This window comes from Psittacula echo (genome assembly GCF_963264785.1).
Source record: "Psittacula echo genome assembly, chromosome: 2".
Lineage (NCBI taxonomy): Eukaryota > Metazoa > Chordata > Aves > Psittaciformes > Psittacidae > Psittacula > Psittacula echo.
Window position 1 is genome coordinate 60,445,289 of NC_137737.1, and position 14,082 is coordinate 60,459,370.

General features: G+C 58.6%; 2 protein-coding genes across 3 annotated transcripts; one reads left to right on the plus strand and one right to left on the minus strand.

Moving 5' to 3' along the window:
• Positions 1-156: 156 nt before the first annotated feature.
• On the minus strand, positions 157-8,707 carry LOC308217192 (zinc finger protein 783-like). Of its 2 annotated transcripts, XR_013956199.1 has the most exons (7): positions 8,552-8,707; positions 7,958-8,356; positions 6,542-6,668; positions 4,759-4,872; positions 4,391-4,510; positions 1,138-2,343; positions 157-668 (listed from the first exon to the last, which is right to left on the minus strand). XR_013956199.1 is itself a non-coding variant. In XM_080610114.1 (6 exons), exons 1-6 carry the CDS (start codon positions 8,573-8,575, stop codon positions 1,439-1,441), a joined length of 1,689 nt encoding a protein of 562 aa, XP_080466240.1. In that variant the 5' UTR covers positions 8,576-8,707; the 3' UTR covers positions 157-1,438. The 2 variants fall into 2 exon arrangements, 1 of the variants encoding a protein (XP_080466240.1); XM_080610114.1 differs by having other exon boundaries at positions 157-2,343.
• Positions 8,708-9,318: 611 nt separating this feature from the next.
• REPIN1 (replication initiator 1) lies at positions 9,319-11,936 on the plus strand (the record flags this gene model as incomplete). Its single annotated transcript, XM_080609646.1, has 3 exons — positions 9,319-9,426; positions 9,537-9,756; positions 9,877-11,936. 3 exons carry the CDS (start codon positions 9,319-9,321, stop codon positions 11,712-11,714), a joined length of 2,166 nt encoding a protein of 721 aa, XP_080465772.1. The 3' UTR covers positions 11,715-11,936.
• Between the last annotated feature and the right edge of the window lie 2,146 nt (positions 11,937-14,082).

Genomic DNA, 14,082 nt, shown 5'->3' on the forward strand with positions numbered 1-14,082 from the left:
CAGCTTGGCTTGTGTGGTTTATCAGTTCTGCAAGTTACCTGGAAAAAGCTGACAGATAACAGCCAGGGGCTGGGCACAGGTGCTGCAGCGTGGCAAGCAAGGACGAAACACAGGTGGTGAGGGGACCAGGGCTGCCAGCACTCACCCAACACGAGCTTCAGAATGGAAACACTGTATTGACGGACTTTACAAAAGTTATTACAAAACACAATCACGAACCAGCAGCTGACAATACACAGCGGAAGAGACACCACTTAGAGCCACCTCAGAACAACACCAATTAGCTCCGAGAAGTCAACCAATATTTACACAGACATCTGAAAAAACTCTGTTATCCCATACATTTAAATGTTTTAGATTGACTGTGAAATATAGTGCCACGTTTCCTTGTAGTAGTATAATAATTAATAACAATAATAATATAATAATATATCATATAATAATAATAATAATAATATTCTACGTCTAGCGTAACTAAAAACCAAATAGCTCTTTACAGGGGTTAGGAGAAGTTGCTTTCACTCATCTGACTTACCTGAATGTGAGACCAAACTCAGTAAAAAATAAGACTAAAATCACCTTCATTGACAGGAGTCCGTGTGACAGACCAGTGGCTCCGTTCCCTCGGGCCACAGGGAATCAACAGCCCGCCTGGTGCCAGTAACATCCTTCGAAAGAACAGAGATGTGTCCTCCTTGGGTGAGTCACTTGACTGCGCTTTCACACGCTGCCCTTCCTGACTCCTCCTGCTCTGATGATGTTCACAGCCCCTTCTCCTGCCTGTCCTTTCCTCCAGCACCTACTCATTCTCACCTTGCTCTTTGCCTCTCTCTCCCCTCCACTTTTCTGCCTTCAACAAATCCTGCGTTGTGCCCCTCACCATGTCTCTGCTTTGCCTCTCTTCCCTTCATCCCAGCCCTGGCCTTGCAGCATGGGGCTGCAGTTCCAGGTACAGCAATGCAACGGGAGCAGGCGGCCAATTGCCTGGGAATGGCACCTTTCCTCCCTTTTTCATTCCCTCCCTCCTTCCCTCGTGCTTCCAGCCTTGCAGTGAAAAGATTGGAAAAAAGAAAGCGAAAGCTTGTCACTCCTGAATATGCACAAAGATAGGTGGGAGAACACCTGCTAAATACAAACCCCGGAGAACCGCTCGGGATTATTCTCCACAGGCAAAATCCAAACCGACGTAGAGGACAACTAGTACAAGGCCTGTGGAAGTCCCCCATCACCTCGCAGGGTCGCAGAAGTGCCTGGGCCATCTGGTCAAGAGTTTGTTTTTTAAAAGGAATTCCTTCGATGCTTCAACAAAGTGGGCTCCGTAGCACGACCACATGGATTAGCTGCGACACAAGTTCGCCTCCCATCATGCTGCACGTCCACCTGCGAGGCCATTCACAATAACCGTGAGCCCTTCTGCCCTGGCCACCCTGTGCCAGCGCTACTGCTTAGTTTCTTTTTTCACACACAAGAGGCTGGTCTGAGTGCCTGACTCCAGCCTGAGCTGCGAATCCTCCATGGGCCGGGGGTTGCGGGAGTGGATTTTCTGGTGGCAATTCAGAGACTCTTTGTAGCGGAAGTGCTTCCCGCAGACGGGGCACTGGTAGGGGGTCTCCCCGGTGTGGACCCGCCAGTGCTTGAGCAGGTGGTCCCGTCGGATGAAGCTCTTCCCGCACTCAGTGCACTGGTATGGCCTCTCCCCTGTGTGGATGCGCTGGTGGCGGATGGCTTTGGAGAGGTCGCGGAAGTCCTTCCCGCAGTAGGTGCATGTCAGCGGCCCATCACCCTTCCCCGTATGGAGCTTCTGGTGCAAGATCAGGCTCACTTCCAGGCTGAAGCTCTCCTTGCACTGGGAGCACGTGTAGGGTCTCTCCACCATGTTGTTCACCTGGTGCCTGACAAAGCCGTACTTGAAACCAGAGCTCTTCTCCCCATCGGAGCGTTTGGACTGTTTGGAGCGGGAGGACCCCTGGCCTTTTGTTTTGGATTTCTGCCTCAAGCCTTCTCCGTGCTCCAGGGAAGTGCAGGCTTCCTCGCTGGCGTGCGCTTTCTGATGGGTGGCAAACAGCTGCTTGTCTAGGAAGCTCTCCCCACACTCACAGCAGATGTATGGCCCCTCTACTGCAGCCACATCCTCAGGAGCATCCTTCTTGGCCAAGTCTCTCCCGCGGCGAGAGGAGCGCCTCAGCCCATTGCCTGTTCTCTGCTGCGGGGTTGATCCGTTCCGGCTCTTGCTGCTTGGCTTTATCTCCTCCTCTGGGCTTGAGAAAACTTCTTCCCACTTTCCTGCCAAGGAGCTAGGAAGCTCAAGGATTTCGGAACCTTCCTCATCACACTGCTGTTCATCTGCCAGAGCAGAGATAGTCATGTCATTTCTTTGAGATAGGAACTGTCCCATTATTTAGACCCCAGTTCTCTCAGGTCAAAGGTGGTCTCTTCTTTGCACACTCAGGACAGCACCTGGTACTACAGCGTTACAAGTCCCACCTGGAAGCTACCTCACCAGTATGGGAGTACGAACAAAGCCAAAGTATTCTGACTTAGAATCACAGAATGGTTTTGGTTGGAAACGACCCTTAAGATCATCAGGTGCAACCGTTAACCTGGCACTGCCAAGTTCACTACTAAACCATGTCCCTCAGCACCACATCTACGTGTCTTTTTAATCCTTCAAGGAATGGTGACTCCACCACTGCGCTGAGGCAGCCTGTTCCAGTACTTGACGTGTCCATTGAACAATTTTCCCTAATATCCAACCTAAACCTCTGCTGGCACAACATGAGGCCATTTCCTCTTGTCTTATCACTTGTTACCTGGGAGAAGAGACTGACCCCCACCTCACTACAACCTCCTTTCAGGAAGCTGTAGAGAGCAAGATCATCTCACCTGATCTTAATTTTCTCCAGGCTAAACCACCTCTCCTCAGCCACCCCCCACAGAACTTGTGCTCCTGGCTCTTTACCAGCTTTGTTGCCCTTCTCTTCACCCACTCCAGTAACTCAACATCTCTCTTGTAGTGAGGGGCCCAGAACTGAATACAGGATTTGAGGCACAGCATCACCAGTGCCCAGCACAGGGGGACGATCACTGCCCTGGCCCTGCTGGCTACGCTATTGCTGATACAGGCCAGGATGCCATTGGCCTTCTTGGCTGCCTGGGCACAAGCTGCTCGTGTTCAACTGTCGACCAACACCCCAGGTCCACTTCCACTGAGCAGCTTTCCAGCCACTCTTCCCCAAGCCTGGAGCATTGCATGGGGTTGTTCTGATCAAGTACAGGACCTGGCACTTCGCCTTGTTGAACCTCACACCATTGTCCACAGCCCATTGATCCAGCCTGTCCAGATGCTTCCTACCCTCCAGCAGACCAACACTCCCAGCCAACTTGCTGTCATCTGCAAACAGACTGAGGGGGCATTTGATCCCCTTGTCCAGATAATTGATAAAGACTTCTTGGAAAGGCTGAGACAGCACAACAATGAGATCTCTACAAGTAACTAGACAAAGGGAAGCAGAAGTGGATTCCTCAGCAGGAGGTGAAGCAGAACAGGTCTTTAAGAACCTGCGGTTTAGGGTAAAGGCAAAAAAGAAAAAATTAAGGGAAGCGGAATAAAACCTCTTTTCTTTCGGAGCTTGCACAATACCTAGGGCCGAAGGATCTCCTGTAGTATGAATGGGAACTAAAAGCAGCAGCTAAGGATCCTGGCAAAAGGAGGATGAAAAGAACCCAGAGATTCTGGGGATGTGGGGAGGAGAGCTGGAAACCCACACGTTTCTACAGGGTGCGAGAAGGCAAAGCTGTACTGAGCATTTGCATGCCCAAGGAAGACCTCGGCACTCCCTGTCACAGGCTCTTCATCTGCTTGTCACTTGTGGCATTGAAACGTGGGCTTGAAAACAGGCTGCCTTCTCTGCCTCAGGCTGATGCTCTGGAAAAGCACCAGCCAGAACCACTGAGCTGCTTCTGAGAACTAGGCTGGGAAGCCAAAAGCACATCCTAGCACGGCATGCTTACCAAAGCAGCTCACGCGTCCCTGGGCTTCAGAGCTAACACCATCAAAAGCTTGCCTGTGCTACACTTATCACCACTTCAAGGCTGACCAAACACACTCTCACCAAGTGATGAGACACTGTACAGGTGGTCTGCATGCCCTAGCCAGCCCACAGCTGCTTTTAGAGCCTGCTGCTCGTGTACCACAGCTTCTGCACGTGTGCAATCCATCTGCCTCGGCTGCTGTCCAGCTCCCACAGTGACCCTTGAGGCAAACCTGGCAGAGACTGCGGTGAAGGCAGGATCTCACCCCGGGCAATCCCCAGCATATGCCAAGAGCCTGAGTCCACTTGTGTCTCCCTCTCTGTGCAGTGCTCGGTGAAGCTCTGCACTTCTAACTCACATGTACAAGGGACTTCCATGCCTTCTTCTTCTTCTTCTTCTTCAGAGCCATCGTGGCTTTCAGCCAGAGCCTCTTCATATTTACTCCACGAGCAATCATCAGGACCAGGAAAGGAAAACTCTGTGCACAAGAACAATAGGAGTTTATGCTGAGGCCTCCCAGCTGCTTTACAGAGGATATCAGGAGATGGCCACATCAGGTAAGAGCTGGCGAGGAAAACTAAGCCACTGGTGCACCTAAGGACAGAGCTGGCCAAACTCAACAGCAGAGGCAAGTGGAAGAGGGCAGGCACGTGCTCTTCCACTTCTGCTTCTTCCACACACCTGCTTTGCACCTCCCCACTGTGTCCTAGGAATCTTATGGCTCACCAGTGCTGGGGTCTGTAGGGGTTTCTCCTCCCTCAGAGTCATCCGGATCCTCCGCGTTGGGATCCTCTCCTTGCTCAATCCGTGACAGAAGGTCTGGCTTCGAAATGGCCGCATCTGCACATGAAAAGAGGATCAAAACATTTCCTTCACCCTCACAGGAGCGAGACTCTCAAACCTTTGCCCACCAACCTTCCTTCGCTGCTGGAGGTGACGGGTAATGGAAAGAGAGGCTTATGATGCTCTCACACATCTGCACCGCTCACCTTGTCTGGGCCCTGGGAACATGAGCGGACTGCAGGAGCACACTCTGCTCAGGTGAGGAGCACCTCCCAGCCTGCAGCGCGAGGAGGAGAACAAGAAAATGCATCTGTGCTTACCTCCAGGCTTCCTTTCTTCTCCTCTCTGCTAAGGTCCGCGGATCCATTACAATGGGGACTTCAGCTCGGGGACAGCACCAGAGCTGTCAGCCAGCAGCAGCAGGGGAAGTGCCCTCCCCATGCGGTTCCCTCCATCCTACTCGTCCGAGTCACAGGCTGCTTGCGGATTTTGGTGGGGGAAAGGGGACAATCACAATCTCTCCTAGGGTGGAGAGCCGAAAACTTCATTCCCAAACTAGCGTGAGTCTCTGGGCATTAATTTCCACCGCTGCTCTGGTGGATCCATTTGCCTTATGCGAGGGCCAAACCCCTGAACCTCATTCTCAAAGGAAACCTTCAGACGAAGCACAGATACATTTTTGTAAGCTCCAGGCTCAGATCCACAGATCCTCCTTCAGCAGGACTCTTACGTTCCTGCACCTCTAGAGTGGGACACGGGGTTGGATTTTAACAGAATGGGGGGGGCAGTATTTACCCTTCACCTTTTTCCCTTGCTCACGGAAGACCTCTGTCCAAAAAAAAAAAATAAAGAAAGAAAGAGGGAAAAAAATGCTGAAAGGCCTGGCTGGGCCAGTGTTGAACAGCAGGGTGGTGGGTGAGCCTGCACACTAGCGGCCTCAGCACAGGGAAGAGATGCCGGTCTACCAGGGACTGTGCCTGCACTGTCACGCACTGCATACGGACGTCCAGCCAAGGCGAGGTCACTTTTGAGAACACACATAGGTGCTCATGAAGGCACCACATCCCCCAGAGGGAATTCCCGCAGCCAGGACTGGAAGGAGCGAGCAGAGCACTGAGTTCATTTCGCTGTGAACACGCAGACCTACCGCAGCAGAAACCACAAGAGCTTGAGCAAGAAGCGTTCCCTGGGATGAGGCCGGGGTCAGAGAGAGCACCAAAGCAGGCAACAGACAAACCTCACTCTCCTCCCTTACAGAAGCTGAAAGACTATCACCAGGGAAAGGGCTGGAAGGAACCTCAGAGGCAGGGCACCCCTCTGCTGCCCTAAGCGGCGAGCGGGCTGACACACCCAGCGCAGTGGATCTGTGGACCTTTGCGTGACAAAGAAACTCCCCTCTCCCCCACCTTTCCGTGGCTGGAGGGTCCTCTCGCTTCCCCTCCTCCTCACGACCCAGCAGCTCGCTCGGCTCCTACTGGCCACAGAGACCGTCAGGGAGACGCAGTCACCGCAGCGATGCTCGTGACGTCTGTCCACCGTTAAACTGAACTGGTGAGGACTGAACTACCTGCCAGGGCTGCTGGTGAAAGCCGGCACAACGTGTTCCCAGAGCAGTACACTGCCCACCCTCCCCAGCCCTGCCAAGCACAGCGGCGCTTCCATCCACCAGGCCCTGGGAAAACCTGGTGCAGCAGAAGGCTCAGGGCAAACCCCAGCCCATCTTTACCCATTGAGATGACGGCCTCGTAGTTGCCTTTCATGATATGCCTGTAAAGCTCCTTCTGCCACTCATTCAAGCTCTTCCACTCCTCCTCAGAAAAGTTAAAGGAAGCATCATTGAATGACACAGGGACCTGTAATGAGATGCATTGTATGTTTGGCTGTTGTGTCTCTTGTTGAAGTGTCGTGGTTTAGACCTAGCTGGTACCTTGGCACCATGCAGCTGTTCGCTCACCACCCCACTTCCCCACTCGAGGAGGGATGGGGAGGAGAATCAAAAGAATGTAAACCCTACAGGTTGCGATAAGAACAGTCTAACAACTAAAGTATCATATAAAACTACTACTAATAAAAAGGGAAATGACAAGGAGGGAGAATATGAAAATAAATGAAAATAAATAAAAAAAAAAAAAAAGAAAAACCACCTCCAAACTAAACAGCAGTGATGCACAACTCAATTGCTCATCACCCACTGACCGATAATCAGCCCAACCCAAGCGGCAATTGGTCCCTTCTGGGTAACTGCCCCCAGTTTATATACTGGACATGACTTGCTGCAGTACAAATACCCCTTTGGCTAGTTTGAGTTAGGGGTCCTGTCTCTGCTTCCTCCTGTCATCTTGTGCCCCTCCTCACTGGCACAGCACGAGAGACTGAAAAGCCTTTGATCAGGGTTAAGTGCTACTGAGCAAGAACTAAAATATCGGCGTGCTATCAGCATTGTTCTCAGACTAAAGCCGAAGCACAGCACTGCACCAGCTACTAGGAAAAAGATAACTGCTGCAGCTGAACCCAGGACATGAAGAAAACACCCAAGGATGTTTCTTCATTAAAATTCCTCAAGCATGGTGCAGGACAGCCCTATGCAGCAACGTCTGCTCCTTCCCAAACACCTCACTCAGCCCACATGTCAGGCTCAGGCAGCTTCACCCCTGCCCACAAGGGACACGATGGGGTTTTCCCTCATCACCTGTCTGCACCTTGCCCCCTTGCTCAGCCTCCTCCTGCAGGCCCTGTTGTGGGCACAGCACTTGACACAGGCTCTTTCCCCACTTCGTTTTTGACGTAGTTCTGTTGTTCATTGCCTCTGAACAGGCATTGGGGATGTTACAAACCCGACAGGTACACAGGGCTGAACCACACAGCTCTGCACAACTCAAACGTGGCTCCAGTCATGCTAAGGAGTTTGTGATCCCATAGAGAGCAGACTGTGTGTTTTGGCAAGGCTCACACGTACATAACAAGTGGTGCATAATTAACACATAAGGACCTGTGCTGGTGCTTCTGGCTGAGCACTAAAGACACGGCATTACTACAGGGAAGCTGAGTCCCACTCAGCACCACAGTCACCGCAAAACAGGGCTGTGAGCGCAGACTACGTGCCAAACCACCACGTTCTAAAGATGGAGCAGAGGACCGTTACCTTGGGGACCTCCCCCTTCGCCCCCGGGGGCAGCCGCAGGATCCAGAAGTTCCTGTTCTTCAGCAGGTTCTCCATATTCTCTAGCCTCTTCTGCAGCTGCCCATACTCCTGGATGAGGGTGCCCAGGGCTGTCCACTTGCTCTCCAGCTGGTTCCCAAACTCCACTGCCGTCTTCTCACAACCAATCAGCTTGGTTTCTGCCATCCTCATCCTCCCCTCCAGGTTCATCAGCTGGGCTGCCTGGGCATCCACCTTCCTGTCCACGGCCTGGATCTCAGCGACCAGCGTTAGGGAGATCTCAGCAGCCGGCAGCTCAGTCTCGGCGGCAGGGCCCTGCTCCGGAACAGGCAGTGGCTGCTCCAGGGCCAGCTCCTGGGACTCCATGTCCCACTCCAGGTCCTGCAGGAACACAGACACGGCCGTGGGCTCCGCCGTCACGGCAAAGCGGCACCGCGGCTGACCTCCGGGCGATCGCGGGGCGAACGGAGCTGCGCTGGGCCCACACCGGCGCCGAGTGCCCTCGGGCGCGGCCGCCGACGGGAGACGAGGGGCGGCGGCTAGCGGAGAGGGTGGGGGATCGGCAGCAGCGCTTACCTGAGCGGGGGCCCAGTCAGCCATGGCCCTGCGGAGGGCGGCGAAGGGTGGCGGGCGGCAGCGGCGGAACGGGGCGGAGCAGGGCGGAGCGGAGCGGGCGGCTGCGCGGGCCCGGCGCCTCCTCAACAGCGACGGGACCCAGCGGCCATGCCGAGAGCGCAGTGAACACTGGGAGTGGCGGCGGTGCCGGCGGCAGGTGGCGCCGCAGTGACACCTAGCGGTGGGCGGACCGCGCAACACCAGAGCCGAGAGAGACCGCACACCGGAACGCCCAACGCCGCATCCCTGACCCCGCGCTGATTGATTGGGCTGCGGCGCGGCCAATCCGCGAGGCGCCCGCGGGTGGCGGGCCAATGGCAGAGTAGAGCGGAACTGGGGGGCGTGGCCTCGGGCGTGCCTGGGAGCGCGCTCCCGCCGTAGGCAGCGGGGCCGCGCGGGGCGGGAGCGGCGTGATCGGGGCTGCACCGGGACCCACCGGGTGGGACGTGGCCTGGCTCAGGTACGGCACCGGCGGTGGTATCGCGGCCCACGGGGCTCGCTGGCCGCGCCCCCATCCCCTCCCTGGTCGGCCTTGCGGGCACCGCCGACTCCCCGTGCCCGCGCCGGTCGTCCCTGCGCCGTCATCCCGGTGCTGCGAATCGTTCAATCGCTGTTGTCCCGCCCGCAGGTGAGGCCTCGCCAGAAGCAGCACCGGGAACAGCACCGGGAGCAGCACCCGGAGCAGCTGCCGTGTCTCCCCAAGGACCGACCGGGACGGTGTCGGTGCCATGAAGGAGGACCCCGAGCGCCCCGTCGCCTTGGGTGAGGCTCGCGGGTCCTGCCCGCCACCAGCCCTGGCGCTGCAGGTCATGGCCTGGCCGGGAACGGGGCCCGCGGCACGTTGGCAGCAGCACCGGCCTGGTGGGTGGTGACAGAAGGCGGCCGTGGGGCGGTTCCGGGGTCACCGCTGTACCGCATCTGTTACCGCGGGATTTCTGTGGCGTAGGGACGCCAGCGCAGGCCAGTTGTGACCAGCCGCTGTTCAGCAGCATCTTTGGTAGCACCGCTGTCGGTCCCTCCTCTTGTTTCCGTAACAGGTTACACCGTCACCAAACCCGACATCCTGGCTGAGGTGGAGCGAGGAGAGGAGGCAGCGGCAGCAGCGGGGCACTACAGAGAGCACCAGAGCCCTGGGCCACGCGTGGCACCCGCTGGCCCCTCCCAGGGTGAGTGGGACAAAGGAGCTGGGGCTCAGGTGGTAGGTGAGATCCTGCTGAGTGGGAGGGGTTGGTCCCACGGGATTCCCAGTGAGGGGATCACCCCCAAACAGGTTTCTGTCTCTGCAGGGGACTGGCTGGGGAAGGAGGTGAAGAGCGAGGAAGGGGTGTCCCCACCGCCTGGCTCCCCCCCATCCCACCGCACCGTCTGCAGCGACTTCACCGTCCCGCTGCAGGAACGGGGCTGCAGCTATTGTGGCGTCTCTGAGCCAGAGCTAAATCCCAGTGTCGGTAACGGGGGGTTCATCACCTCACCCCCTGCCTTCGAGAGCCGCCGGTGCCGGCCAGCGGAGGCACTGCTTGAGTGTGCTGAGTGCGGCCGAGGCTTTGGGCAAAAGCCGGACCTGGTGCGGCACCGGCTGGTGCACAGTGGAGAGCGTGCCTATGCCTGTGGCCGCTGTGGAAGAGGGTTCGCCGAGGTGGTGGGGCTGGGGGTCACGGGCGGCCCCTGCCACCCATCCCCCTGTGCCAGCCGCTCCTCAGGGACGGCAGAGGGGACAACAGCAGCACCCCGGAAGGAGCGGAAGGAGCTGTCACTGACAGAGAAGGTACGGGTGCTGGAGATGCTGGAGGGCCCCAAGGTGTCACAGAATGAGCTGGCCAAGCGCTTTGGGGTGTCACAGCCCCAGATCTGCCGCATCATCAAGAACAAGGAGCGGATCCTGAGCGAGTGGCACCGCAATGGCGACCCTGAGCGCAAGCGCAAGCGGGAAGGGAAGGACGTAGCCCTGGAGACTGCTCTGCTGCGCTGGGTGAAGGGTGCCTGTGCCACTGACCTGCCTGTCAGTCGCCCGCTCCTCCAGCTCAAGGCCAAACACCTTGCCGAGACACTGAGCCAGCCCGACCCGGAGCCCAGCAGTGGCAGGCTGGTTCGCTTTGGGACGCGCCACAACCTCTCCTTCAAAAAGCCACTGGTGGAGAAAGGAGACTCGGAGCAGCCCACAGCTGAGCATTGGGCCAGTGCGGTGCTTCCTGGCCTCCTCCGCAGCTACACACCTTCTGAGATCTATGCCTGCGGGGAGACGGCTGTCCTCAACCCAGCCAGCTCCCCCGGTGAGAGCACCGGTGACCGGCTGACACTCCTGCTCTGCACCAACGCCAGCGGCTCGGAGAAAGCCCCACTGAGGGCAGTGGGGGAGAGCCCCCAGCCCCGCTGCCTGCGGGGTGTCAACCTGGGGCAGATGCCCTGGAGCTACCGTGCCAGCAGCCTGGCCAGCATGACCGCCCCCCTCTTCGCTGAGTGGCTGCGGGAGTTCAATGAGGGGATGCGGCGGCAGGGGAAGAGCATCCTTCTCCTCCTCAGCAAGCACGAGGCTCACCCTTACCTCCAGCTTTCTAATGTCAGGATGGTCTTTGTTCCACCAGCTGCCACCCTGGTCCAGCCCCTGGACCGTGGCATCACCAGTGACCTCAAGGGCCACTACCGGCGCCGGCTGCTGAGGTGGCTGCCGGCAGAGCGTGGCGTGGGGCAGCCGACCCTCCTGGATGTTCTGCACATGCTGGCACAGGCGTGGGGTGACGTGCACCCCGGGCTCATTGCCAGCTGCTTCCGTGCTGCCGGCTTCTTCCCCGACACCAGTACCGAGGCCCCAGCACGCGGCTTGCTCAGCCAGGAGCAGCTGGAGCGCCGCACGCTGATGGACAAGGAGCTGGAGCGTGATGGAGAGCTGGTGGACGGGGACGAGGGGACGGCGGATGGCGAAGCTGGTGGAGAGCTGGCAGTGGTGCAGCCCTGCCCCTCGGAACGGGAGGTGTGGCGGAGCCTGGCCACGCTGCGGCGGTACCTGGAGTGCCAGGCCACGTCGCCAGACCTCTTCCAGGCCTTCTATGAGCTGGAGGATGCTGTGCACATGCTGGCGGCTGGTACCGGGCAAGCCCTCACCGGGGACAACCCTCCCAGACTGTGAGCGCCAGACCCGCTCGTGCCTGTGATGGGAACTGGTGTTCATTGGGGCCATCACCAGCTCAGCCTGGCCTGTCCCCTGCAGCAGTGCCAGCTGAGTTGTGCTGTGGGGTTTGCTGTGGGTCCGTGTGGCTCAGGGAGAAAGGGGGTGCCCGGTGGGGTGCATGGAGGCTGTGAAACTGCCATGCTCAGGGACTGGCTGGGGCAGCACTGGGGGCATGAACCTGCTGCCAAAACCTTCTCCCAGAGGGTGGTTCTGCAGCAACAGGAGCTGTCATGGAGCTGCCCCTGGGGAGGATTTGCCCTGAGTGGGGTGGTTGTGTTTACTGGGGGGGTGAAATGGGGTGGTGTTGGAGTGTTCCCCATGCTTGGGGCTCCTTCCACTTCCCATGAGGGTTTTGGGGTGACCGGGTGCCACTAGCTGCTGTCACCACTTGGTGCTCGAAGGTTTGCAACAGGCATTAAAAAAAGCAGAACTCAATAAAGCACAGCACAGGTGGTGATTGTAATATTTTAACCAGGACAGAGACCCCACGATCCTCTGGGGCTGCCCTAAACCTCCCCTTCACCTGCCTCACCTTGGCCAGGACCCTGGGGAGAGTGGGTGAGGGGCACATGGGAGGGTTTGGGGAGGAGGTGTCTTGGGACACACCTGGGCAGGACACACAAGAGGTGCCCATCGGGGTGTCCATGGTGGGAGGCCCATTGAGATGCAGTGACCCTGGGTACTGAGCAGCATCAGGGTGCACAGGACAGAGGATGCAGGGGGTATCAGAATGTGTCCATCTGGGTGCATGTGGTGCAAGGGACACCTGGATGCTTGCCAGAGTGAGTGGGACAGGAGGTGCAATGAGTGATCCTGGGGTGCACAGGGCTGGGTGCACTGAGCGATGCCCACTGGGATGCACGGGAGTACAGCAGCCCCCCTCAGGGGTGCCAGGGATGGGATGCACTGGGAAGTGACCACTGAGATGTGCAACTGGAGATTCAGGGAGCACATGGAAGGGTTCAGGCACTGGCTGTGTGTGACGTTGCCCGTGGAAATGCACAATACATGCAAAGCATGTGCAAGGGATCCTGCAAGGGATACGCAGGGGTGCAAAGGAAGGGGGCATGTAGGCATGTGGCTAGGAGGATGCATGGTCACGGAGGTGCAGACAGCAGCCAGGGGGTGCAGGCACAGGCTGCACTAGGAGTGCCCATGGGGATACAGAGTCACGGGGGTACAAGGGGGGAGGGTGTCCCAGGGGTGAGAACATCGGGATGGAAGGGACTTGCAAGGATGCACAGGGAAGTACTTACAAGGATGCACAATTGCAGGGCAACACAGCCGGGGGGGTGCGTGCAGGTACGGGGTGCACCGTGGCAGGGCGGGAGGTGCCTGTTGGGACACACCTGGACATGCCACGGGGGTGCACAATCACGCAGCACTCGAGGCGGGTTGCAGGGTGCGGGGATGGGGTGCAAGGGGAGAACGCCACAGGGTTGCGCGCTCACGGCGGGGGGGGAGCCCGCAGCACCCAGGGGGACGTGTGTGGGGACAGGGTGCACGGGGGGGATCCCCACCGGGATGCAACACCCGCGGGGATGCGTGTGGATGCACGGGTGTTTGTGTGCGTTGTTCCCGCCTTCCCCCCCCCCCCAACCCCGCGTAACTCGCCGGCGCTCCGCTTTGCGCCGCGGTGCCGCCAGGCGGCGCCCAAGGGCGGTGGCGCGCAGGGCCCGCGCCGCGCCGCGCCGCGCCGCTCGGAGGCGGAGGAAATGAAGGCGAGTTCCGCCGAGGCGGGAGCCATTACCCGCCGCCGCCGCCGGAGCTGAGCCCCCTGCCGAGCCCGGCCCCGCCGCCGCCGGCTCCCCTCCCCGCTCCCCCCCCCTTCCCCCCCTTCGCACGCCCGTCCCGGCACAGGTAGGCGCAGCCGTCCTGCCCCGCGGGGTGCTGAGGGAGGGGGGTGGAAGGCCTGTGGCCGGGGATGGTGCCTGCCCCCCGGCTCCCCCCACCTCCTCCCCGGAGGGCAGGCCCCGGCCCCTTTGTCCCCGGTGCCCGGCGGAAGCGCGAACAAAAGCCACCCGCCGAAGGGCCCGGCCCTGCCCCGGGGGTGCAGCCGGTACCGGTTGCCCCCCCCCACACCCTGGGCATCCCGCGTCTGAGTGGGGAGAGGCCGCTGCTCTGAGGGGAGGGTGATTGCGGTTCTGAGGTATTCAGCCAGGGCCCTGAGGTGACTGATGGAGCACTGTCCGTGGGGCCTGTTGATGCTGAGGGTGGTTGAAGAGTTTGCCATGGTGCTGAGGGATGAGGGGAGCAGTGGGGCCAGGGCTGCAGTGAGCCATGGTCGGGAGCCTTGTGACATGGTGTCCAGGTGGTCACCGCTGCT